Source organism: Halichoerus grypus, chromosome 12, assembly GCF_964656455.1.
Source record: "Halichoerus grypus chromosome 12, mHalGry1.hap1.1, whole genome shotgun sequence".
Lineage (NCBI taxonomy): Eukaryota > Metazoa > Chordata > Mammalia > Carnivora > Phocidae > Halichoerus > Halichoerus grypus.
The window spans coordinates 65549711-65577548 of NC_135723.1; the positions used below are offsets into that span (position 1 = coordinate 65549711).

Below are 27838 nucleotides of genomic sequence, written 5' to 3' on the forward strand. Positions count from 1 at the left end.
CATCCATGAGTCTTCTGTCTTCGTGAGAAAGCCTTGATGGTCGAAAAGCCTTGGGAAAAAAGAAACATAATAAAGTCTTGTAATTTCTTTTCACATGATGGAATGCAAGGTCATAGACACAATGGGAAAAACTTTAGAGGTCATCTTCCACTCATTTGACAAAGAGCTGAATGCTGCCATCTGTTATAGTTCCAGCCACTGGACCATAATGAACCTTGTCCCTATCCCCTTCACAACCCTGCCTTTCCACTCTTCCCTCCTCCAACCTCACACACAAATGGGTTCAATTCTTCCAGCTGTATTGCTGAACTGAATCAGATTTATTAAATCTGTGTTTGAATTTTTCTAACTACTCTAGAAGAAGAAAAGGAAAAGGATCTCATCTCCAACTTCAAACACATACTATTTCTATTTTCCTCCTAAACATAAGGTATACACATTGGATGATGCCTAAATTATTGTTGTTTTCACAGTAATGGTCTAAAAAAACACTTAGGCATAAAACGGACTTGGCAGATACTAGGCACAGAGCTCTTTGTTTAACAGTTTTTTAATATAACTATATTCAGCCAATAGGCAAGATTTTGTATTCTGTCCTTTTTCATCTAGCATATTATACGCATTTTTGAGGTTACTCATAGGCTTTACAACCACCATTTAGAAAAGCTGAGTGACATTCCTTCAGGTGGGCACACTCTACTTTAACAAACCGTGCTCTTTTCTTTCCATTTTTCATGATTATTAATAATACTGCAATGAGCAACATCTTTCACATAAAACTTTTCCAGTGTTCAGTATTATTTCTATAGGTTCAACTCTTAGAAGTGTAACTACTGAATTAAAGGATAATATTTAGGTTGCTGAGATATATTGTGAAAAACTTTCCCAAAACACTACTCCAAGTTATACTCCTACATATCCTATCCAAATTAACAGGATCAATTAATTTTCAATTCAAGGTGGTCAACAATGTACAGAAGAGGGTGACTTTAAATGTTTATTGTGAAAAGTATCTTACATACAGAAAAATATATAACATACATGAAGTTTAAAGAATAATAATAAAATTAACACTCATGTACCCATCACCCAGTTTAAGAAATAGAATATTACGAATACGTTAGAAGCCCCCTTCGTATATTGTGGCACCGACAGACAGATCTCATAATCTCATTAGCTTAAAATTCATATACAGACACATACATTTATATTTCATTCACATCACAGCCCATGCAGCCTAAGGAACTCTCCTTGATGTAATTTTGGGGCGTTTCCATCTTACAATTTTGCCATCTTGGATTTTTTTTTCTGCCTCTAGTCAAGTATGACAAAGAAGAGAGAGAGCATGGAGAACTCACATCTGCTTTTAACTGCGTTTCTCAAGAAGTGACACATCTCTGCTTTCTTTGTGAGAAGTGCCACATGGCCTCAACTTTATTGTAAAGGAGGTTGGCCGATGCAGCCCCTCTTTATACCCAAATGGTGCTGCCCATCGCTTACAGCCTCCGCAACAGCACCCTTCTCCAAGAGACAACCCCTTCCTGACTTTCGTGTTAATGACTCCCTTGCTTTTCTTTATAGTTAAAAACAAATTGCCTAGGAAGCACAAACCTAATTGTGTGAGAGAAGAACACAAAATCATATTCATTCTAGACAAACAGTCTATTGTTGATTGAATTCTCAGATGCATTCCTTCTTTCATCATTTTTCTTAAATTACTGCCTTCTGTATGCAAAATCTAGAAGGAAAGTTGCAATTAATTTTCATGATATCACATAGTCCTTGGCTCCATCAGTATCAGCAAACTTCCCTCATGAGAAAATTCTAACTGTAATCAAGGAAGTAAATATCTCCCAAGAGCTCCTGGGAGAAATAGCTAATTCTAGCGCTGGGGCAGGACATATACAAGATGAGCCTGGAGCACCCTGTTATGCCAGGAAGTAAGGGAAGAAAGAAAAGAAAAATCCCAGTTCAAAAGAAAAATCCCAGTGATGGGAGTTATTTCAAAGGGACACAGGAGCCAACTAAAAGCACTCATAATGGCCAAAGCTGGAACAATTTGAGCAACTGAATAAACTAGTACTGGATTAAAACCCAAAGTATAAAATAGGTAAAGATCCATGAGTCCAACGACATAAATAAATGATTGGAAAAATAAATGGGAGAGAAGAGACAAATCTTCCATACGGAAGAATTCTAAGTAATTTCTGTAGTATACTCCATCTGCAAAGTGGTAGAGCAGGACTCCCTACTACTTAAGTGTGAGCTGTACGTGGTGACTTCTTACGAAGAGCAGAGCATGGAAAGGGAGTAACTTTACAGTGAAGAAATCTGACAAACACTACCTCAACCAGGTGATCACAGTTAACGTCAAGAGTGGTAAGTCATGTTGATAGTATGTACTCTTGATATGATGTGAAGAAAAGGGCAATTTACCTCTGTGATCATCCCCAGAAACACTCATGACCCTAGTCTAATGAGAAAAACATCAGACAAATCCCAAATGAGGGACATCCTACAAAACACCTGACCAGTACTCCTCCAGCTGTCAAGGTCATCAAAAACAAGTGAAGTCTTGAGAAACTGTCAAAGCCTAGTTTAAGTAGATGTGACAACTAAATGTAATGTGATATCCTAGAGAGGATTCTGGAATAGAAAAGGGACATTAGGTAAATATTAAGGAAATCTGAATAAAGTATGGATTTTAATGAATAACAACCTATCAATATTGGTTTGTTAATTGCAATAAATGTACCATACTAGCGTCAGCTGTTAATAACAGGGGAAACTGGGGTACAGGGTACATGGGAACTCTCTGCACTATCTTTGCAATTTTTTCTGTAAATCTAAAACTGTTCTAAAATTAAACATTCATTTTCTCAAGTTAAAGAAGCTAAAGGAAAAGATCAAAAGAAACATCAAACAATTGCGGCCACTTTTATCTATATGCTTGAGTTTTAGACAGTAATAATTAAACCCCTGTAATAAGAGCTGAGGACTGAAGAAAAGTGTCTCCCAAGGGAACCGTGATGTAAGGCATGAAGCAGAGGGTGTTATCTCACTACCAAAAACTGTGGTCTTAATGGGGGGGGTTTCTGTGAATTTGTCCAAAGTAGAGACTGTCAAAAATTTAAATGACCCTCGCCTGAAAAATAATGGTCTGATTCAACCACCAGGAGTCAACTCTGGACACAGGAAGATAGTGAGACAGCAATGCTTAGTTCCTCTGGGAACCACTCGCCTCTCCGGCGCCCCCAACAGCACCCTTGAGGAACCTGCACAAGTGGTTATTATTCTCTGAATTTTTTTCCGAATGTTTGAAATATTCCATAATAATATTAAGGTCATGTTTTTCTAGATTTTTTTTCCTATTGAACCTTCAATTTTGAAGTAATTCCAGGCAACAAACCGCAAAAACAGTACACCCTTCACCCAGCTTCCCTAAATGTTAACATTTTACATAGCCGTAGTACAATGATCAAAACCAAGACACTAACTTGGAAGGAATACTATTCATTAATCTACAAACTATCTTCAAATGTCACCAACTGCACCACTAATGCCCTTTTTTCTGGTCCAGAATCACACACTGCATTTAGTTGCCACGTCTCCAGTCTGGGGCAGTTCCTCTGTCTTTGTCTTTCTTACCCTTAACATTTTTGAACAGAGTAAAATAAACCCCTGGAGTTTATGGCAATCTCCCAAAACAGTTTTATTGAAGGCAGTTCTTCAGATCGTTGCCAGCACATCAGGGAAGAGCTGTGATATGAGTTCATATCTGAGATGACTCTGTCACCTCCAGCAAATCCCCAGAAGGAGCAAGAGGAGAATAAGGAAGTGGCTTAGCAGGGGCAGGATTGCCCTGCACTCAGTTTTTAACTCCAAGGTCTCCTGAGCCTCTACCACAGTGCCAAGCTCCTAGAAGCCCAGAAACCTCACCTCATTTGCAGAAACTTCTAAGGGGGGGGAGGGCATTGTGGGTAAGTGTGTGCCCAAGTCCACTCACCAGGGCTTGGTGGAGGAGTTCAACCCGAAACTGTCTGAGAGAGGACCAGGCTGTCAGTACCGTGCATCTTGGAGCTGAATGGGGGCCACGGTCTCCAGCCTTCCCCAAGTTTAGCATAAAAGACCAGACTGTCAGGGCCAAGAGAGAGGTTTCTCTCTTGCCTGCTTTCTCATGCTACTGTGACCGTAGCATCCTGCGCAGCAGTGACCCGGAGCTCTGAGCAACCTTCCTCTAGGACCCACAGCAGTAGAGATATGCGGTGGGACATCGCCATCTAGTGCTGAAATAAGAAAGTGCAACAATGCTATCCCTGCCTCTCTGGTCCCTGTTTAGTGGGGGCATAAAACTACTTATTTAGCAGAGGTTGACAACCTAGAAGAAGCAACATGTCAAGATTTGATCAGTTGACTAATTTCATAGCATGACAAGTCAATGTGATTTATTGGGCATAGAGAGTTTGGAGTCAGATGGACCAGGAGAGAATCCCTTCTCTGTTCGTATTCAACGTGGCTTATTCAGCCTCCGAGTGTCCCTGACCCTTATTTTCCTCATATTTAAAGTGAGGCTAATCATAGTTACATTTAAGGTTGTTATAACATACCTTGATGAGCACTGGGTTCATAGTAGGCCCCCAATAAATATGTATTCCCTCTCATGCTCCTCTCTAGCCCCTTGGGCACAATTTCCATGACAACCTTGAGTCATTGAAATGGAAGACAGTTCATGAGAGGTATGATAACATTTATCCAAAAAGCCAGACACGCTGTAAAACCCAGAAGCCATACTGCAGAGTGCTTAGAGCAGAGACTGTGACAGGGTTTTGAAGACCTTGTTTTGAAGACCAGCTCTGCCAGATGCTGGTTTTTCCATCTGTAAAATAGAAACGGTAATAAACATACCTACATCCTAGGGTTGTTGTGAAAATTAAATAAATGAATACCTGCAAGGCACTTAGAAAAATCAACATTTGATGAGTGTGATCTAGTATTAATAATATTTCTTAACGTTGCTGACCCAAAAATGCAGGGCTGGGAGTGGGGAGGCTCAGAAACAGCATTTATTTGATTTATAAGAAGAAAATGTTACATGTTACATTTCTTGTCCTTTTGAATGCTGCTACTCCATCCCTTGTGTTTTCCCCTAAAACACACACACACACACACACACACACACACACACACACACCTGCACTCTATCTTCAAAGAGTTACTTTGAGTCTGGTGCTTCTTGACGGTTAGCTTCCTGGGCCAGACCACGAAGCAGCGGGGCCTGGGCAGCCTATCTGGGCTTCATCAACAGCCCGAACCCCTCAGAGAGCTGCACCTTCCTTGTAAAGTGACTCTTCAATCACTATGAAATATCCTTCTTACTCCAGTAATGCTTCTTACCTTAAAGTCTGCTTCGGATACTAAATACACCAGCTTCCTGTTGGTTCATGACTGCATGGGAAGCCTTTTTCAAACACTTTTACTTTCAACCTTCCCATATCCTTATACCTCGGGTTTGTTGTTTTTAAGTCTCATAGAACTAGGTTTTGTTCTTTATCCAGGTTGACAATGTTGACTTTAAATTGTAATATTTAGTCCACTTATGGATGATGTAAATATTGATGCATTATTCAGGCTTACTCTTTGCTCCATTTGTTCCCATCTGTTCTATGCTCCTTTTTTCTCCTTTCTTGCCTTCTTTCGAATTTTTAAAATGTCATATTCCCCTTCCATTATCTGTTTGGTTTACATTTTAATTATTCTTTTAGTAAATACCATAGAAATTGAAATGTGCACCCTGCTTAATTAATTCCTAATATAAATTAGTGCCTTCAACATTTCCATTTCCAAGACAATTTAAGGTCCTCAGGATATTCAATTCCATTTACCTCCCATCAGACATATAGGCTACTTTTGTAGTTCATTATACGTGTAAGACCCCATAAAGCATCAAATTCCTATTTTATGGCATTATCTTTTTAGATTTATACACATATTTACTTTTCCACTGCTTTTTTGTTCCTTTCTGCACCTCCAAGTGATCAGTAGCTGTTCTCCTTATGCTCAAACACCCATTAGTATTTTCTTTTGGTACAGTCTATCTTCATTGGCCTGAAAATGTCTTTTGAGGGATATTTTTGTTGCATATCCTCTCCCAGGTTGGCTGTTGTTTTCTTTAAGCTCTTTGAAAATATCACCTATTAGGCTTACTTACTGTTGCTTCTTTGAAAGTTCTTCTCTGGCTACTTTTAAAATGTCTTTTTTTCAGCAGTTTTACTAGGAAGTAATTGGTGTGATTTCCTTTGTATTTATCTTGCTTGGAGGTCAATAGCATTTCTTATATCTGTAGCTCAATATCTTTCATCACTTTTGGAAAATTCTTAGCCATTGTCTTTTCAAATTTTGTGTCTGCTCTAATCTCCCCCCATTCCCTCTCCATCAATCTGGATATTTGTTGACCTTTCAGTTCACTAACTCTCTCTTAAACTGTGACCATCAAAGCCATCTACTGATTTTTAAATTTTAGCTATATTATTCTTCAATTCTAGAATTTCTTTTTTATGTGATTTCCAGGTCTCTGCTGAAATTTCTCCTTCTTGTCAATTCCTTGAACTTTTTTTATTTTATTTTTAAATGTTTTTGTATGAGTAGAGTTGACATGCAATGTTACATTAGTTTCAGGTGTACAGCATAGTGATTCCACTTCTCTATACATTATGCTCTGCTCACCACAGTGTAGCTACCATTGTTACATGACATTAGTACAAAACCATTGACTAAATTCCCTATGCTGTGCCTCTTATTCTCATGATTTACCCATTCTATAACTGGAAGCCTGTATCTCCCACTCCCACTCCTTTTGCCCATGCCTTTACCACCTCCACTTTGGTAACCATCAGTTTGTTCTCTGCATTTATAGGTCCGATTCTGCTTTTTGTTTGCTTATTCATGTTTTTTTTTAGATTCCACATATAAGTGAAATCATATATCTTTCTCAGTCTGACTTATTTCACTTAGCATAATAGCCCTAGGTCCAACCATGTTGTCACAAATGGCAAGATCTCATCCTTTTTATGGCTGCATAATATTCCTGTGTGTGTGTGTGTGTGTGTGTGTGTGTGTGTGTGTGCGTGCACATCTTCCATATCCTTTTGTCTATCAGTGGACACTGAGGTTGTTTCCATATCTTCCCTATTATAAATAATGTTGCAATAAACATAGGGGTGCATGTATCTTTTCAAATTAGTGTTTCCATTCTCTTTGGATAAATACTCAATTATTGGATCATTTGGTGTTTCTATTTTTAATTTTTTGAGGAGGCTCCATACTGTCTTCCACAGTGGTTACACCAATTTGCATTCCCACCAGCAGTGTACCAAGTTTCCTTTCTCTCCACATCCTCACCAACAGATGTTGTTTCTTGTGTTTTTTATTTTAGCCATTCTGACAGGTAGGATGTGATAGCTCAATGTGATTTTGATTTGCATTTCCCTGATGATTAGTGATGTTGAACATCTTTTCATGTGTCTGTTGGCCATCTGGATGTCTTCTTTACAAATATGTCTATTCAAGCCCTCTGCCCATTTTTTAACTGGATTGTTTGTTTTTTAGTGTTGCATTGTATGAGTTCTTTATATATTTAGAATATTAACCCCTTATCAGATATATCATTTGCAAATATATTCTCTCATTCAGTAGATTGTCTTTTGTTTTATTGATGGTTTCCTTACCTAGGTTAGGGAAATTTTCAGGTATTATTCCTTCAAATAAATTTTCTGCCCTTATCTCTTTCTTCTCTTTCTGGGACCCCTATAATGTGAATGTTTGTTCACCTGATGTCCAAGAGATCCCTTCACCTATCCTCATGTTTTTTATTCTTTTCTCTTTTTGTTGTTTAGCTTGGGTGCTTTTCATTTACTTGTCTTCTAGATTGCTAATCCATTCTTCTACATCTGCTAATCTGCTGCTGATTCCCTCTAGTATATTTTTTATTTCAGTTTTGTAGTCTTCAATTCTGATTCATTTTTATATTTTCTATCTCTTTGCTGAAAGTCTCATTGAGTTCTTCCACTCTTCTCTCTAGCCCAGTGAGTATCTTTACAATCATTATTTTAAATTCTTTATCAGGCATATTGCTTATCTCCATTTCATTTAGTTCTTTTTCTGAGGTTGTGTCTTGTTCTTTCTTTTGGAGCATATTCTTATGTCTCCCCATTTTGCTTGACTTTCTGTGCTTGTTTCTATGGATTACACAGAAGAGCTACTTCTCCTAAACCTGAAGGAATGGTCTTGTGTGTGGTCATCTCCTGAGTAGACTGTGTGTGCTCGGTGAATTTCCTGGCTGGCTGGAGCTACCGCTGGCATGGGCTTGGCGTCCCAGGGCTCGCCATGCAGCAGGTGTCCTGATAGGGAAGCTAAGGCTAAAGTGAGTGCAAGCCGGGGTGTTGTGAGGCTCTACATACAGAGAGCACCTTGGCACGATAGCTGAAGCTGAAGGGGGTGTTATCTGGGGTGTCCTGGGGCTCTCCATGTAGAGGGTGCCCTGGCAGGCTAGCTGAAAATGAGCCAAGGTACAGGTCAGGAGGTCCTGGGCCTTTCTGCACAGTGGGTACAGGCAAAACAGCTAAACCTGAAGTGGGTGCAAGCCAGGGTATCCCAAGGCACTCTGCACTCAGGGCACTCTGGCAGGACAGTTGAAGCTGAAATGGGTGCAAGCCAGGGGCTGTGGGGCACTCTCTGCAGGGGGTACCCTGGTGAGGCAGCTGGAGCTGAAGCAGTGGGTAGGCTGGGAGGTCCCTGGACCTTCTGCACAGAGGGTGCCCTGGCAGGATAGCTGAAACTAAAGTGGGTATCAGCCAGGGGAATCCAGGGCTCTATGCACAGAGGGCACTTTGGCAAGATAGCTGAAGCTGAAATGAGTGTAAACTGGGGTATTCTAGGACTCTTCACACAGAGACTGCCCTGGAGGGGTGACTGGAGCCAAGGCAGGGCCCAGGCCAGAGGGTACTGGGCACTCTGCTCAGGGGAAGCCCTGGCAGGACAGCTAAGGCTAAGGAGGGCACAGGTCCCTGGGCTCTGTGCAAAATGTGCCCTAGGAAGACAGCTGAAGCTGAAGTGGTTGCAAGGGGACTGTTCTGGGGCTCTCCACACTGAAGGCGACCTGGTGGGACAGCTGAAGCTGAACTGGGTGCAAGCCAGTGTATCCCGGGGTGCTCAGCTCAGGGAGGGCCCTGGTCTGACTACTGGAGCCAAAGCCAGTGCAGGTGGGAGTGTTCCGGGATGCCCTGGCAAGGGGGCTGGAACTGATGTAGGCATGGGCTGGGGGTTCCCAAGCACGTGGCTCTGGAGGCATGCTGGCAGGGCAGCTAGATCTGAAGGAGACGTCAGCCGGAAGGTTCTTGAGCGCTCTGGGCAGGTGTTGCTCTAGCAAGCCATCTGAAGCCGAAGTGGTGTGGGGCTGGGGCGCTCCGGGGTGCCTGGCGCCTCTGTCACCTTGGCAGGAAGGCTGGAGCTGTAGCGAGCGCTAATCAGGGGTGTCCCAGTGTGCAGCGCCCTGGGCCGCCCTAGAGGACGGCTGAGGCTGGTGCAGGCTGGGGACCCGGGGCTCACGGAGGCGGCAGGCGGGTTAGGGTGCCCAGCCTGCGCGCTGGTCTGCGCCTTCAGGGTGGAGAGGGAATGTGGACCCGCGGACAGCCCCTCCCAGCCCAAAGCAGTCCAGCAGCTCCCCGGCCTGTTGGCGGAGTCCCAGAGCTGACTTTCATATGCTAGTCGCTCTTTTTAAACTCCTTTTTCCCTGTGCCCCAGGACAGAGGGGTCTGCCCCCAGTCCCTCAGTCCTAGCCCTCCCCAGGGCCCTTCGCAGCACCGTGGGCGCGGCCTTCCCTCCTTACCTTGTCTGCGTCTCTCTCGCTGTTCTCTTTTGCCTTCTGTCTTTTGTTGTGCGGAAGCTGTTCAGCGGGCCCTCAGTTGAAATTAGGCGCCTCCGGAGGAGTGCTGGTGAGTTCGGGCTCTTCCTAGGTCGCCGTCTTGGGCCGGAACCTTTACTTCCTTGAACTTTTTAATCCTAGCTATTGTTAAGGTCTGCTATGTAATGCTAAATATCTGAATTTTCTGAGGGTCTGTTTCTATTCACTTTCTCATTTTGGTCAAATCCTGTGTTTCTGTATTCTTAGTTACCTTTTATTAATGAACAGAATTCAAAAAAAAAACTATAGAGAAATTAGAGAAACTGCATAGTGTTACCTTCTGTCGGGATTTATTTTTGCTTCTGGATGGTACTAGGTTTGGTACAAATTGCCTCATTCAGTTGGGGGCTGAGGTGATTTGAGAGTGGGCTTCGGTCCCTGTGAGAACAGGCCCGTTTCCAGTTTGTGTACTGGAGGGGTAGGGGGCCCTTTTGGGTCCCAGTAGAAAGCCTGGGGGTGTTCAAAAGCGCTTCCACTCGGTGCATCCTGGACTCTAATTTTTGTTACCTATGAGTCTCCCAAAAATTTTTGCGCAGCTTCCCAGCCACTACGCTTGAATGAACAAGGCTTTGAGGTGGGAAAAAGTGGCACCAAATGTAGGTCGCACCTGTCTGGAATACTGGCCTTTGTTTTCTTGATTGCTCTCTGATGTCTTAATAGATACACGTGTTCTGACTTTTATAGTTTTCTCAGCAGAAGGGTTGGTGTAAAACAAGCTAATCACCCATTGCTGGAAGCTGAATTCTCCACATGCCTTACTTGAATAATTAATTGTAAAGAGTTCAAGTTCTGAAGTAAAATAGACAAGTTCAAATCTTGACTCTCTCACTTACTAGCTATGTGAACTTAGGTGAGCTATTTAACTTCTTTGAGTCTTAGTGTCCTTATCTGGAAAAACAGAAGTAACAGTAGCACCTACCTTGAGCTATTTTAAGGATTTTTTTTAGATGCAGGTAGAGCACAGTGCCAGGAATGTAGCAAATATTGAAATGTTACTCAAATGTTAGTGATAACAGTTTTCAAAGTACTATAATAATTTTTATCATTAATTATGTAAATTAACACAAAACAGCACCCTCTGTGAGGGTTGTAACTGCTAAAGACCCAACACAGATCTTAATTTTTCCAACTTTCATAGCTATGGCTTTGGGACCCTTGGATAGAATGGCTCACTGCACCGCATGAAATAGTTTACGCAGGCATTCGTGTGTTCATTTTGGAAAGTAGATCAATTGGAGTGAGAGAGTCAGAATTTAGCAGCAGGATCAAGGAAGTAAGCTTTGGCAAGAAGACTCATGAAATTAGCCCTCCTAGGCTATGGCCTCGAGGGTGTATCTAAGTGTAATGAGAGACAGTAACCACCAAGGTTTGCTCTGGGAAAGGGAGACAGATCTTTCGCTGTCCTCCCGATATTAGGGCTAAGCCCTCATTGTGCTGGGAAAAGCTTTCTGCTTACTATGACTCCTGGGCACAGAGAAGCTCCAGGTGCTAAGGAACAAGAACCCTAATTATTCTGGGCTCTCTTTGTAAGAAAAGGCTTTATTTCAAAGATTCCATAGTATTTTAATAAGAGGCAACACTTAAATTCAAGAAGCATCATTTTAAATGTCTTAAATGTTTTTAAGTGTTACTGTATTGTACACTTAAAAATCTGTTAATAGAGATCTCACGTTCGACGTTCCTACCACATAAAAAATTTTCAAAAAAATGTTTAAAGTGCTTTTAATTGTTGAAATATTGAAACATCCAAACTATATTTATGTAAGATATAAAATACCAGAAGCATGTTTTGTACTCACCACGCAGCCAGTTTATTTCACTTTCCCGGTTACAGTTAGAGCACATGATGCCACGTGGGGTGGTGAGTCCAGCCACGCTGGGACTCCAGGAAATACTCTGTCATTGAGAACACCACATTCCAGAGCTTGGTGCAGTTTTGCAGACCCAGCAACGCAATTCCAGATATGACAGGCCTGATGGTCTGATTTATACCAGACTTATCGAAAGCTGATCTATAAATCAGCACACCTTAGTCTTTCCACAATGAAGCAAAAATAGCCACTGGGACTGTACAAATGAGGATCCAAACATGGTCTTTTCTCCCCTCATTTGAAAAGCCAAATTTCAATAGTGATGATGGAGCCAGAAAAACCAGTTAGAATAATGAGGGATGGTGGCACTGAACAATGCCACCAAACTACGGCAAGAACTGTCTCCAACTCTCCAGTCCTGAGGATCACCCTTTCCTTTTACCCACCTAACATAATCCGACCCTCTCGCCCATACTGCTTGGCTGTACAAATTCTAGTCTTTATTGTGACGTGTAAGGAACAGAAGTCCTAGGAAGTGTTTATATCCCACAAATCCATCCTGGCTGTTGCTAGTCAGCATTTGGCCTACAGACCAGTGTCTGGGCTTCTGTGCTGCTCTTTTGCCATCTGGAAACCATCTCCAAGCTACCACAGCCCCCTAGGCACCATCTGGCCCCAGTATGGACACAGCTCCTCCCTTAATCCTCTAAAGCACAGCTGACACTGGGCTGTAGGTTTTGACAAAGTCTTACCAAAAGTGAGCCTAACATGAGGGAATTAATAATGTAGTGAAAATCATTAAAATCCAGCAACACATTCCACTGTTCTTAGAATCTTTAGAGGGGGCGTCTGTGACTAACATTTTTCTCCTTAGCCCCAATCTGCGGCTAGGATACAGAGACCTGTTCATTTCTTCCACATGGGTGTCCCCTACAATGCTGTTCCCCTCTATGAATTCTATGGCTCCAATTCTCCCATCTCTAGCTCCCAAAAGAAGAAAGATTAATCTGTCTCATAATTATCTCTGCATTCTTACCCTACCCAACCATTCTGGTTTAGGATATGACCCATGAAGCATTTCTTACAGCTTTGACAGTTTATTTATTTAGCTCCCAGGTTAAAATCCAGACCCTCCCTCTGGATGCACTCACTCCATCAGCCCTGAAACAAGCCATCCCTAATTGTGATCCAAACAGTATACAAATGTACCAAAGCTCACCCAGTTGGATATCTATCAGTTCTAATTCTTTCCTGTTAAAACAGTGCAATATCTTAAAAGCTAAATCTCACACATGCACCATACCCTTTCAAACTTTTGCTGATTCAAAGGATAGGTACATTTTCAATCACTCATTCAGTATTGAACTAATAGCTGTGCACTCTTCTAGGACTAGGGATATTATAATGAGCATAAATATGTTCCCAACCTCATAGCCCTCGTATCTTGTGGGAGAGACAAAAGGAAATAAATGTAAACTGCACTGGTGTAATCTGCAAAGAACAGTGCTACCAGGGAAAAGCTTCTCTACAGAACTGGCCATTAGCTGAGATCTCATGAATGATTAGTAAATGTTAACAAGGAAAAAAAAAAAAAAAAGGAAAAAAAGGAAGAGTCTCTGTGTTCCAAGCAAAAAGAACAATTTTAAAAGTCCTGGGGCTGGAAGGAGAGAGTACTGGAATTAGAAGACCAGCCTAGCTAAAAGAGAGGCATTAATGGTGAGCAGAGATTGAGAGGGTGCAAGGCAACCTTTCAGAACTTTGTAAACATGTTAAGGAACCTGATTTTTATTCCAGGAACAATAAGATGACCCTGAATGATTCTGTACACACTTTGAAAATTTGATACTTGCTGGAAAGGCTATATACTATTTTATATTCCCCTACAGCTTCACCTACATTGAGTATTATTTTAATAATTTGATAGTTTTAACCTTGGGACTCATTGCATCTGTTTTCATATTTATTGCCCATATTTGTATCTGTTACAGACATAATGTTTGTGTGTCTCTCCAACCCCAAATTCATGTTGAAATCCCAGCCCCCAATGTGATAGTATTAGGAGGTGGGGTCTTTGGGAGGTAATTAGGGCATGAGGGCAGAGCTCTCAGGAACAGGATCAGTGCCCTTGTAAGAAGAGATGAGAGAGAGTGTGTTTCTGCTCTGTTCTCTGCCGTGTGAGAATACAGCAAGATGACCATCTACCCAAGAAAAGGGCCTTCACCAGACACAGAATCTGCCAGCACCTTGATCTTGGACTTCTCAGCCTCAAAAACTGGGAGAAATAAATGTTTGTTGTGTAAGCCACCCAGCCCAACCTGACTAGAGATTATCCTGCCCATTTCCTACTGGGATATTGTCTTCTTTTAACAAAATTTAGGACTTATTATTATCGTTTTAATCTTTTTTCCCCTAATTGTTTGCCTTTTAATTATGTATGTCAAAATATTATATACATAGCAACCTTTTCTTTTAGGGATTCTGCCATAAAGGCATTTTGTAACCCCAATTATTATAGAAGTATTCATCTACATTTTCTGTTAGTAGTTGCATGTTCAACTGCTCATACTGAATCATGATATCTTGACTGACATCTATAAACAAACCTAACTTTACTTTTCAAAGAGTTAACCAGTTATCCCTTGAAATGTCACTTTTATCATTATAAGTAAACAACTTAGAAAATCATTTGTTTTCTTAATCTTCTATTTTGTTCTATTATCTAATCATATATTACCAGACCAGTACCACATATAACTTTATAATACATTTCATGTGAGATCAAGTTCTTGCACACTGAGTTCTCCTATCCTCATTTGTCCAATTTTAATTTTTAGCTACCCCCTGAGAAACTTACTCTTTTCTTATAAAATACTGAATTGGCTTTCACAGGGATTTTTAAATAGACTATCAAGGTTTCAGACTGAGAACTAAGAGATACCCATCTGGAACACAAAGAGGTGAAAATGACCTGGAAGACTTCAGCAAGATTTTCCAACAACTATTGAAATTTACATAGATTTTTACATGTAATGGGTACATTACTGAAAGGTCTGAACAAATACCCCGTAAGACAGTTTACCATAATTGACCTTTTATTTAAAAAAATTACAGGGAGCAATTTCCAGCGTATTTTATAAAAGTCCTGCCTGTCTCAAACATTTATATCACTATTAATTCCATTGAAGAGCTGCCTTTTTTTGAAGGTACTAATTCCAATTGATGGGATACATGCCCTTAAAATAGAAAGTTTCCATTATTTATCCAAATGTTAAAATTAAGATTATTGAGAAGTTTATTGCTTTATGGCTGGGCAAGATGCTGCTAGCACATTTTAGGTAAATAATATTCTTTATTAAAAACTATGAGGTCATTCTGTTTAAAACTTTCAGGATAATTCACAGAAAATAGATATATTTATTCAAATTATACACTGAAGGGCTGGGCTGTTGGCTATAGACATTTATATGGGAAGCAGCTCTTTAAAGAAATAAGACACACAAATAGATCTGCCTTGATGTAATATACATAATTGAAATTAACAAAACCTGGAAGACCAATATTGTTATACTATGTTCTGTTAGGATCTTAAAAAAGAAATCACACATTTAGTAGTCCATTTGTGCTTAAAATATTCATATGCATGAGAAGCTTAAAGAAAAAAACACCTCTGTACATGATGATGAAAAGAAAGTAATAAATTTTTTTGAAATTGCACTGTTATTTAAAAACACTTTCCTAAAGTCAGACCCTCCTTTGTAGCTGGCACAGTTTTTCAGGTCTAATTGGCAACCTGGGGAGGCCCCTCTGGTATCAGTGAAGTAAAGAAGGTGGTGATAAAAGACCAAGCTGACGCCATTAATCCAGGCCTTTGAACTGCACCGGCGTCTTCACCTGCGTCTTCTCCACTCTCATCTTCAAGCCCATCATCCATAAGACGCTCCTTTCAAACAAAACAAGAAACATACTCCTAAGGGATTTGAAGTTAGCATTAACTCATGACAGAAAAAGACAGAATTAAATTCTTCCCTACAGAAAAGGAATATGAGCATGTAATAAGGAAGTGGTACATATCTGGTCATCAGAAATCTTTGTTAAATCCAAAATTGATAAATTCCTCAGTGTTCAAGTTCAAAGGGATAACTGCCAATTTAATACAATAAATTCTCACCATGTGCATAACTTTCTTTCTAGGCTATTTTCAGGAAGAATAATGTTAATTCTTCCTGCTTAATTCTTTTTGTGGTTGTTTTTTGGTTTTTTTTTTTTTTTTGAGAGAGAGAGAGAGCACGAGCATGGGGGAGGAGCAGAGGGAGAGAGGGAGAGAAGGGGAGAGGGGGAGAGAGGGGGAGAGAGAGAGAGAGAGAGAGAGAGAATCTTAGGCAGGCTCCCCCCTGAGTGCACAGCCCAACACAGGGCTCTATCTCACGACCCTGAGATCATGACGTGAGCCAAAATCAAGAGTCAGACACTTAACTGACGAAGCCACCCACGTGCCCCCTACTTAATTCAAATATATGACTGATTCAGTATTATATTCTAAGTTCTCCCAGATAAAATCACACAATTTATATGTTAACTTTTCTTCACGTGCCATTCCACAAAAACTTGTGGAACACCCCAAGATTCTTTTATCATGTTGGTTTCTTACACTGCTGAGGAACATCTATATTTGAAATATACAAAAGCCTCATTAGCATACCATTTCTTCAAGTTCTAGGTTGTTTGCATTTTGCCCATCATTGTTAACTTCGGCATTATTGTTGGGAGCCTGTTGCTGACGACCTTCTTGCCTAAAAGGAAACCATCCAGCTTGGTGTCTGTGCAGTAAAATAAAGAGAAAAGAAAAGAAGTCTCAACTGTTTTTATTTGTAACGCTTTAAAACAGTGTCCTACAACAGAATAATTATTTCAACTATAATAAATAAAAAGACCAAATTTCCTACTTAGGACCAAGAACTGCCCCTCTCAAAGCAATGACAGCAAAACAGGAATTGACTTAAGTCTAAAAAATCTATCATGGGCTTTGCTGGTTCTATGCTAGATATTTTAAGATCTAACTTAGCTATCTTAATGTCCTAACATATTGAGAGTCATAACATCTTTTCCACTATTTTTCAAAATGAAATTCAACTATGTATTTCTTTGCCTCTTGGGGTAAAGGTGGGCAAGAAAAAGTCTACTTAGGAAAAGAAGTCTGACCTATTCCTATAGGTCTTACTAATGATAACTATAACTAAAAAGAATATCCTTATGCAATAGTGCATCAGACACTTCAAGTTCTAAATAATTGACAGAGCATGTCTAAATGAATTAATAATTTTTTATTATGAAAGACGGTAAAAGAAAAATCTGCTTGTAGACCATTCTGATAAACATATTTACTCAACATAACCTACTTTGCTTTTGGTGCTAGATATCTGGAGTCCAAAACTCCTATTCCTTCACTCAACAGTCATGACAGACTACTATATGCCAAATTCCGTGAACATTTTTAGAAAGTAATTAAAAGAAACCACAAAAAGTTAACAAGCATCACTCACAAATAAACCAGTAGCATGGCTCCCATTACCATGATAAACCGACTAAAAGAAGAATAGAAGTATACAATGCTAAGGAGAATTGCAGCTCGTGAGAACGTGTACATCCAGTCTAGCCAGTCTCGATTGAAGTCTTCTTCATTTAGCACTGGACCTCCCTGTGCATTCATCTGAACATTCTCATTCATGGGTCGATTTTCTTGGGCCACTAGGTTTGGAGCTGGTGGGGGTTCTTCTCCAGGAACACGTGCCAGATTTAGAGGCTGTGAAGCGGCAGGCTGAGCTGGGTTGGCATTTGATGTGGCCTGAGCTGAAACTGCAGCTTGACTGAAATATTCACCAAAATAAATATTAAGAAGAAAAAAAAACTTTATCATACTCTTGTATTTTGTAAAACTTCCTTGGGGAGCCATATGTATTTTTCATAAACCCAACATGGAATATCACAACTCTGGTACCACATTTCTTAGGTAAGCATGAATCCCAGTGGAAAAGTGAGGTCAAGACTGACGGTAGGAGAGAGTAGCTCAGGAAAGGATGCTCCCTTAGCCTCACAGTCTAAGATGGTAGGGGAGAGGTGGAAGACATAAGAAGGCCATGGTAATCATTATCTTTTCTCTCTTTCATTAAATTACTTTATAACGTAATGACCAAATCTTTTTCCAAATCTTTTCACTAATGGCCCCTTTTGTTTTTCTACGTGGGATGACTACCACCGCACCCACCACCTCTCCCTTCGAGCCATTTTTTGAAAAATATGTCTAAAAATGTAAATTGATCATTACCCTGTGTGTCCATTGTTAGTGATAAATGATTTGTATTTGTGTTTTAAGATATTAACTAGATCCCAGATAACAACCCCCCAACCCCAATCCTGACTTTTGGGAACTCCATCTGGGAACCACTGGAATAGGTACTCGTAAACCTATGAAGAATTGTGTTCCTGAAGTTTGCTTATAATTTGATTGCTTGAAAGAATAAATTTTCCTATATGAGGCTTCCAGTAAAAAGATAATATATCTGGGATTTGCTTTAAATGATCCCGCACAGGAGGGGCAAGTTCTAGAACAAGAATGCCATGATTTGATAAATGTTGAGGCTGGGTGATGAGTACACAGGGATTCATTTCACTATTCTATCTTTTTGCATGCTGAAATTTTTTTACAATAAAATGTTTATAAATCAGGATAGCAAAACAGAAGTTTCCCAGGCTACAAAAGCCCATTTAATTCAGTATGCTAATACCTTGTATCTGTAGGGGGCTTTTTAGTTTCCAAAACACATCCTACCTCACGGGTATTCTGATTCATAGGTGAGTTATATTTCATTAAAGGAGAGAACTTGAGGCTCAGAAGTTAAATAATGTACATAATAGCGTATAATTTATAACAAGCTACAATAAGCCCCACTTATCTTACACAGTTCTCAGGAGTTATAAATGAGACAAGGGGTGTAAAGCATCTAGCATCTAGCACAGTACTAAGCACAAAGCAGTCACTCAGATGGTAACTATGACCACAGCAATAGGTAAGGTACAAATAGCCTGTCTGCAGCCAAGGGATCATGCAAGAGAACATTAGGGTATGAGGTTCATAAAGCACATCAGCTTTATGGGGTAAGGTCTGGAGTAAGGATAAGGATACAGACTTCACACTGTAAGCAAGGGAACCATGAGGTATTTGGGAGGATGGGGAATGACTGGCTCAATTCTGTGTTAAGCACATTAACCTGGCAGCAGCAGGATGAAATATAGTAAAGAATCCAAAAGGAGAAAGAACAATTGCAGTAAAGTAGGTCCAAAATGCGAAAAGATCTGGGCAAAATATTGAAAGGAAGATATAGGGGAAGAACAAAAGTTAGAAACAACCTATTAACTCATCTTGGTAAATTGTTGTGTTCAGGGACAACTGAAGGCAGAGTCAAAGCTGGTTAAGGTTAAGAGCCTGGAGGATGAATAAGAGGAGACTGTGTCACTGACAAGTCAGGAAGGAGAACACATTTAAGAGGACAGTGGTGTCAAATTTGAGACATCCTGAATTTAAAGGAAAGGCAAATTTCCCTAGGGAAATCTTCCAGCAACCAGGATGAAGCACAGGAGATAAAGAAAAGGGGTCATCCACAGAGAGCTAATGACTAAGGCCACAGAAGAAAAAAAATTCAAGAGGACTGGCCTAGGACTGAATCCTGTCTTCATTACCAGATTGTCATAAGGTACATGGCAAGTACACAAATTTCTGTCTAACTAAACAAGCAATGTTACCATTTAGAAGAAGGGGAAAAATGAGCCATCAAGGACACAAAATGAGTGATCAGAAAAACAGAAAGAATGAAGAGGATAACAAAATCACAGAAACAAGAGAACATTAAAGAGAAGCTAGAAATGTTAAATGAATACATAGAAGTCCAGAAGAATGAAGGCTGAGAAGCTGTGCTCGGTGCTACGATCCATGCTGACCAGAAGCAAGACTTACTAAAATGCTGACAGTCCAGAAAGCATATTATTAGCCTTATGTCAACATGAATCTACCTGACATAGGATTCCCTTTCATTTAGCATCCTATCTCTTCATGTAGATTTGCTGCCTTCCAGTGAAACTTTCCTAAGTTTTCTCCTCTTAAGTAGATAAAATGTTATATTAAAGAAAGCATCTCAATACTGCTAAATGTAATTAGGAGAGAGAGGGAGAAACAGAGAATAGGTTTAGCTGATGTGAACTGGATGTGAACCCTTTTCTCTTTAGCCAAATCATTTAAAAGAAAGTTATCTGCTGAAATGTTGGCAAATTCATTCTCATAGTAATTTTTTAAAAACCAATAAAACACATCAGTAAATGGAATCCCATATCAACTTACCTAGGATGAAAAAGAAAATAAAGCAAGTAGCACACTAAGCAAAAAGAAAAAAAAAAAACGAACTCAAATTAACTTACTATTGCATGTAATACTGATGAGCATACATCTGTTGCCACCACAGCATCTGCAGGGGGCTGAAAGCGGGGTACACTGGGAATCCAGCTGGAATAGCTTGCCCAGGAAGCTGGTTGTCCACATTTCTGCAATACACAGATAAAAGAAATGTCTTTTCATGCTCTAGAAGTTGAAAGCATTTCTTGGAATTTTCATTTCTTAAGTATAAGCCACCGTTGACAAAATACACTAAATCATACTGAAAAGAAAAATACTTATTTTTCAACATTCTTCAAATAAGATATTATGGTTTATACAGGATGACCCAGGCCCCAAATTATAGAACAACTAACATTTCAGCCCAATCTTAATAAGAAAATAAAGCAAGTCACCCACAAAATGTGTGGCAAGCCTGAACATTTTGCTATCTTCCCATTTCAGCAGAAAAGGCCAAAAATACTTTTAATTACATTTTAAGTACATTCTCCTTAAGAACCAAAAGCCCTAAAATATACTTCATGACAAAATATTTTGAGGAATGGGGAGCCTACCGAAATGATATTTTATATTAGTAATATTATTAAAAACATAGCATCTATTAGCTATAAAATAAAAAACATTATCAAAATCTGTAAAATTTTTTTTTTAGTTAAAAAACCAAGACTGGCAGAACATATTTATACATGTATTCTTAAAGTAGGTTAAATGTCTATTAACTCAATAAAATTTGTGGAAGGTCATACTTAAGTTCTCTATGCCTCAGTTTCCTTGCCTCTAAAATGGAGCTAATAATAGACTCTTCCTCATAAGATTGTTAGTCTATACTCAATAAATGTTAGCTATTTTTATTTTTACTGTCCTTTATCCCTAAATCTGAATACAACTCCAAAGTGTGCGATATGAGATTTGTAGAAATTCACATATATCAAGACAACTATAGGGATAAACATATGAGTAAATGCAGAATTTGTGTACTTGCTAACTTTCCTTTTCTTCATATTACTTGAATTTTATCTTTAGCTGATATAAGCTGGGTCTAACCAGAATGAGACAAGACTCAATAACAAATTCATGAATTTTTAATATGATATTCAAAAGACTGTTAATGTACAATTGGCAATAATTGATTTCACTGCTAACAGGATGAACTGGAATAAGGCTTTACAAAACAATTTTACAAAATTAAATATCTTTAAAAATGTTCACTTTTACCCAACCGCCCAAGTAATTCAGCTTCTGAGAATTAACTTAAAGAAATACAAAATATGGGGAAAAATTTCACATCTCTGTCCTACACAAATGATATTTTATATTAGCAATATTGTTAAAAACATAGCAACTATTAGCTATAAAATAAAAAATAAACATTATTAAAATTTTAAAAAGAGAGGGGGAGGTGGGAGTAAAGGATTAGAAGAGCTTTAAGAAACATCAACTAAATGTAATCTGTCACCCTCTGAATACTGATTCAATCAAGACAACTAGAAGAGACATTTGAGATAATCAGGAAAAACTGAATATGAATAGGGTATTTGATGATATTAAAGAATTTCTGAGTATTCTACTGGTATTTTGATTAACATTTTCTTATAGTCCGTATCTGTCCTATCTGTGACAGATACCCAGTATTTACAGATGAAATGAGAGGGTATCTAGGTTTTGCTTTGAAAATACTCGAGCCCAAGAAAAAAAAGGAGGAACAAGAGGGAATAGAGAAAGAATGGTTAACAGTTGTTGAAGCTGGGTGTTAGGTAAATGGGGGTTCATTATAATATTTTCTGTACTTGTGAATGTTTAAAAAGTATAACCAATTCGGTGAGGAAACTGCGGTTATATACCTGCAGGAGGAAATCATTTGATGGCACAAGTTCTAACAGTTTTTGTTTTCCTTTTCAGACAGACTATACCAGTTAGTACTATTTGATAAAAACTAAACAACAGAAAAAAGGGGTGAGGGACATTCACAGGAACACATGGAAATGGTTGAGTACAACAGAGATCATGACAAAAACCAAGAACTTGAAAGACTGTCATTCACAAACAAATACTTGAGAGCTATACCAAGAAACACTCATTAGTACGTTTTTTAAAGTTAGGAATTACAAAGGAGAGAAGATAAAAGGAACTGGAAACTTCAAAATTCAGGAACAAATTCTTTCAAAAAAAACCTGTGAAATCAGCCCCATTTCCCTTACCACTCCACACCAAGATGTACCAACTGCAGGGAATCCCCACCTTACTCCCAGAATATGCCTTCTCAAGACTCTCCACACTTGCTTTGTTCTACCTGCTGAACTTCCCTTAAAATCAGCTCAAACACTACCATCTACAAAGCCCTCCCCACTCCTCTAAGCAGAGACAGTCACTTCCTTCTCCAGGCTCCTGCAAAACTTTTTTCAAGACCATGATAACACATCAGCAGATGGTAATCTGTCTATCTAACCTACTTCCATTGAGGGCAAGTACATAATTCATCTTCCTGTCTTCAGTGTCCAGCATATAACAAATTATAAGGTAAACTTTTACTGAAGAAAGTCACAGTGTCCTCAAAGAAACAGATTTGCTTACTCAGTCACCAATACTTAAAATCTGATCAGTAGATCTGACTAGAATAAAGTTTTAAATGGGAGGGCAGAGAGGAGAGAAACACCATTATAAATGAAGTCAAAATACAAATGGCAACCTACTAAAATAAACGACAAAATAGTCACTTCAACAAGACTGTTAAGAACACAGACTTTCAAGTGAGATATGGATTTGAGTTCTAGTTCTGCTGCTGACTACTTCTGTGAACTTAGGCAAGCTCAGAGCCTTTAAGCCTCCTTCTCGTCTATAAAATGGGAGAAAAAAGTACCAAGACCACAGAGTTGATGTAAAAGTCAATGTACAGCACTGAATTATAGCATGTGTAAGTGTTTAACACAATGCCGAGCTTGTGCTAAGTGCTCTATAAGTACTATTAATATTCTTTTAGATAAAGAACTGTCACAAATGAATTTCGGAAAACAGCAACACACCAACAAATAAGTATTTCACAAAACAAAACAAAAAGAATGTCTCTTTATCGTGACTCAAATTAAAACAGGAACATTCCAATTTATCACATTGGCAAGTACATATTTGTATGGGGTATCAGACTCTTTAACAACTGTTACTGGGAGAATAAACTGGTACAACTTTTCTTCACTGCAATTTTGCAATGGTCTTTAAGGGCCTCAAAAAGTCTTTTTTTTTTTTTTTTTAAATATTTTTATTTATTTATTTGAGAGAGAGAATGAGAGAGAGAGAGAGCATGAGGGGGGGAGGGTCAGAGGGAGAAGCAGACTCCCTGCCGAGCAGGGAGCCCGATGTGGGACTCGATCCCGGGACTCCAGGATCATGACCTGAGCCGAAGGCAGTTGCTTAACCAACTGAGCCACCCAGGCGTCCCTAAGGGCCTCAAAAAGTCTTAAGAAACACTTTGACCCAGGAATTCCCCTTCTTACAACTTACCCTAAAAGAATAACTGCTAACATATAAATAAATACTATTTAAGAATACTGATTGTAGTGAGGTTTAGTGGGAAGAAATTAAACAACCCAAACACTTATGATAGAATATTGCCCCAATTCTTCACTCTTCTATAACAGGATTATACATGCATACTGTCTGGCATACAGGGGCAAAGCTGGCTTATGCCAGCTAATATTGACTCACAAAGCTCAAGTTCAGGAATTTTGTGAGCCAACCCTTGGTATCTTGAAATCAGCCGTGGTGAAAGTACTTAACACCAGACAAATCAGCAAATGCTACAAATCAGCTTTATGCCCCCTCCCCGCGGGAACAGCCAGTTGGTAAGCATTTACCAGCACACCACTGGTAACCTGGCAATACCTCAATGCTATTGAGCACGGCCATGTGACTTGTTTTGGCTAACGGAACGTTAGTGAATGTGACACATGCAGAGGTTGTAAGTGTGCTCAGGGGTTAGCTTCCCCTCTTGTGTTCCTGTCATTTGTCATAAGAAGAACCTGTCCTAGGGAGTTTCTAGTCCAAAGAATGAGAAACATGAAACAGACCAGAACTCAACCTACAGCCTGAGGCAGAGCTGTCCCGAGTGACTAACAAGATTCGTGAACAAGAAAAATGAAGTGTGTTGTTGTAAGCCACTGAGATTTTGAGGTCATTATGTAGTAAAACCAACTAATGACATTCCTCATCGATAGAGGAGTGAGCAAACTGGCATATCCACATAATGAAAAATCTTAAACTTTCTTAAATAAAGGGACACCAGATGCTGAGACATACAGAGGTAATGCTGGGAAAAGAAAATGTCCTGTGTGCATCAAAGTAGTCTCCCTGGAAAGAATGGGCTTTGAACTGGGTGGTGCATAATAAGAATATGATTGGCAAAGTGCTGAACAAAGGCTGTTTCAAACAAGAAGTGGGTACAGAAGACGACTAAGGGGTAGCCAACCAGGATGTTAAACTAAGACACTACCGGAACATAAACAACTAGAGAAACTTGTACTTCTTGGATCTTCTCTCAGGAGAACTACACACATGCGCAGGGAGTATTTCGATAAGCTGCTTGGGGTGGCGGGAAGGGGATTAAGGGCCTTGTAAGGGTGTTCATGTTCAAATAACAATAGTTGGTCTTTGAACTTCCTGGTTAGCTGCAGGGCTTTTATTTTGCTGTTTGGGCACTGGCTCTAATGGTCTTTGTCCCTGCTCTTTATCCCCACCCCCAACTCTCCTCCAGAGCTAAATCACCCTAAATGAATGCTGAACCAAAGTCTAAAAAACACTGGTGTGAATATAAGAACTCATCCAGAACGCCATGTGTCTCAAGACTTTAAATGTGGTAGATTTATATTTGAACTGGAAATATGTCCTGGCTAAATTATATTTTTAAAAAAGGTTTACAAAATGTAATAGTATTATTTTTTATTTAAAAAGTTTACTTAGGGCACCTGAGTGGCTCAGTCAGTTAAGCGTCTGCCTTCGGCTCAGGTCATGATCCCAAGGTCCTGGGATCGAGACCCGCATCGGGCTCCCTGCCTTCCTGCTTTCCAGGGAGCCTGCTTCTCCCTCTGCCTCTGCCTCTCTCTCTCTCTCATGAATAAATAAATAAAATCTTTAAAAAAAAATAAAAAAATAAAAAGTTTACTTAGAAAAGTGAAAAGATATTACAAAAATATTAGTAATAGTTATTTCTAGGTGATGAGCTATAAGCAATTTTTACTTTTTGGGGGGGGTGCAGAGGGAGAGAGAATCTTAAGCAGGCTCCATGCCCAGCACAGAGGCCGACAAAGGGCTCCATCTCACAACCCTAAGATCATGACCTGAGCCAAAATCAAGAATCAGAAGCTTAACCAACTAAGCCATCCAAGCGCCCCAGCAATTTTTACTTCTAAAAAAACCAGACAATATGGAAGGGTACAATGAGTAGGTTTTGTTTTTGTTAATTATAAAACAAAGCTGTTAATATTTCAGGGAGAAAAAACTGATGTACAAAACAGTGGGTATTCTATAACCCAACCGGAAATTTTCAGAGTTAGAGTAAATAAATGTGACAGCACAACAGACTAAGTCCAAAGCAGTCAGTCCGGATTTATAAATGTGACATTATAAATGGACAGCCAATGTGATGATGTGCACATACTGCTTCGGTCTTCCCATACTTCCTCAAGACCTAGATAGGGGCAAATAATCACCTGTATTAGGATTTCTCAACATGAGGTTCCCAGAGTATTAAGTTGGCAAATTCCTGAACACCACCCCAGACCTAGTGATTCAAAATCTCAGGGAGTAGGGACCAGGATTTAGGCGTTTTAACAAGCTCACTAAAGACTGAGAACACTAACCTACATGGTGAAAAGCATGTGACTAGTTAAATGTAAGCTGTACTGAATTTTGAAAAAGGAATGCACAGCTTATATTTTGTTGGTGAGTTCATCAAGGTCACTAAATTACTGCTCTTGCACATTTAAGGCTAAGGCCTATGTTAAACAAAATCTACTTAAAGATAGATTTAAAGTCTTCATTAGTAAAAACTTACACCTATGAGATTAAGTTGAATTATATTCATTATTAAACTGAATAATCTATTAAACTTTCAGTAAATTGCTTTGTATATCACAAAGTGCTCTTCCCAAATATATTTATTTTCCAGCACCTAGTACTGGCATTCATTCATTCAAATCCGTTTGCTGAATAAATGTACAACATTCTCTTGTAAGTATGAATGAATTTGTAAGTAATTGCTAACACATCACTAAACGCTTTACATACATGAACTCTTTTAACCCACAATGGAATCCTGTATGATAAGTACTACTATCTCCAGATAATGAGCTAACTGAAGCAAAGCAGGGAAAAGCCTTGCCCAAGCTAGTAGTCAGTAGACAGATTCAAACCAAGGCAAGCTGGCTCCAGAATCTGTACAGTCACTAAGCTATACCGCTTCCTGATTTGAAACCAAACATTATTCATCTAGTAATAGATTCCCTAAGTAAAGCTGTAATATCTTTAAAGATTTTATTGTTCATCATTTTAATACTTACGTTTGGCAAAATAAACACTATTTCAGAATTTTCTGATCTGTTCAATACATTGCTAAGAGCTGAATGCTTTCATGTTGATTTCCTCAACAGAAATTATTAGAGAAATAATTAATCTTAGAGAAATTATTAATCTTTTCTCAAGGTATCTATGGTCTTATTCTGAAGACCTGTAACTTATAAGTTTTGTTTTATTACAAAATATATTCACTATAAGTATGAGAAAGAGTTAAAAATCTTATTATCATTATTAACATGTCATTATATATTCTTCCAGGTTTATTATACGCATTATACTCTCACTTTCCAGCACTACCACCAAATAAGTAAAATCACTGTACAAATTGAGAGGAACTGAAACTGTCTTATTCTGCAAAAAAAGAGGAAATGAATTACTGTCATAAGATAGAAAATATTTTAAGCTATATACTCAGCTTTGTTTTTCAACATTAAGAATTGAGTTTTGCAAACTGAGGGTTCTAGAGGGGAGGGGGACGGGAGGATGGGTTAGCCTGGTGATGGGTATTAAAGAGGACACGTTCTGCATGGAGCACTGGGTGTTATACGCAAACAATGAATCCTGGAACACTACATCAAAAACTAATGATGTAATGTATGGTGATTAACATAACATAAAAAAAAAAGAATCTATGACTGAATGGGTGTTATATGCAAACAATGAATCCTGGAACACTACATCAAAAACTAATGATGTATGGTGATTAACATAACATAAAAAAAAAGAATTGAGTTTTGCTGTACACCTTAATTACATAATGTTTTACGTCAAATATAATTCAATATAAAAGAAAAAGTACTGAATTAAGTTTAAAGTTCTAAGTAAAAAGTATCTGAATGTTTACTCGATCCTGTTTGACATAGCCGTCAACGGCTACTCCTTGGGTATGTCACTTCTACCATTGTGAGGTCCTAGCTATTTCCTTATTTCTAGCCTCACAAGCATAGATCTGGAGCACTGTCACACACTGCAGGACCATAGCATGCTATGCAATACAAAACGATCTCACTACCTATTACTCATGTTTCCTTTACTTCAAAAGTAACAAATAATAGTACCCCAGTT

The 27838-nt window shown here is 39.1% G+C and overlaps 1 protein-coding gene across 1 annotated transcript in view; it reads right to left on the bottom strand.

Annotated features, from left to right (window-relative positions):
- Nucleotides 1-14843: 14843 nt before the first annotated feature.
- HERPUD2 (HERPUD family member 2) overlaps nucleotides 14844-27838 on the bottom strand; it is a 30096-nt gene continuing 17101 nt past the window's right edge. Inside the window, exons 6-9 of the mRNA XM_036101071.2 lie at nucleotides 20236-20358; nucleotides 17310-17633; nucleotides 16469-16586; nucleotides 14844-15709 (exon numbers count right to left, since the gene is read on the bottom strand). Of these exons, the coding sequence (XP_035956964.2) occupies nucleotides 15548-15709; nucleotides 16469-16586; nucleotides 17310-17633; nucleotides 20236-20358 (727 nt within the window). The 3' untranslated portion in view covers nucleotides 14844-15547. The remainder of the gene's footprint in view (nucleotides 15710-16468; nucleotides 16587-17309; nucleotides 17634-20235; nucleotides 20359-27838) is intronic.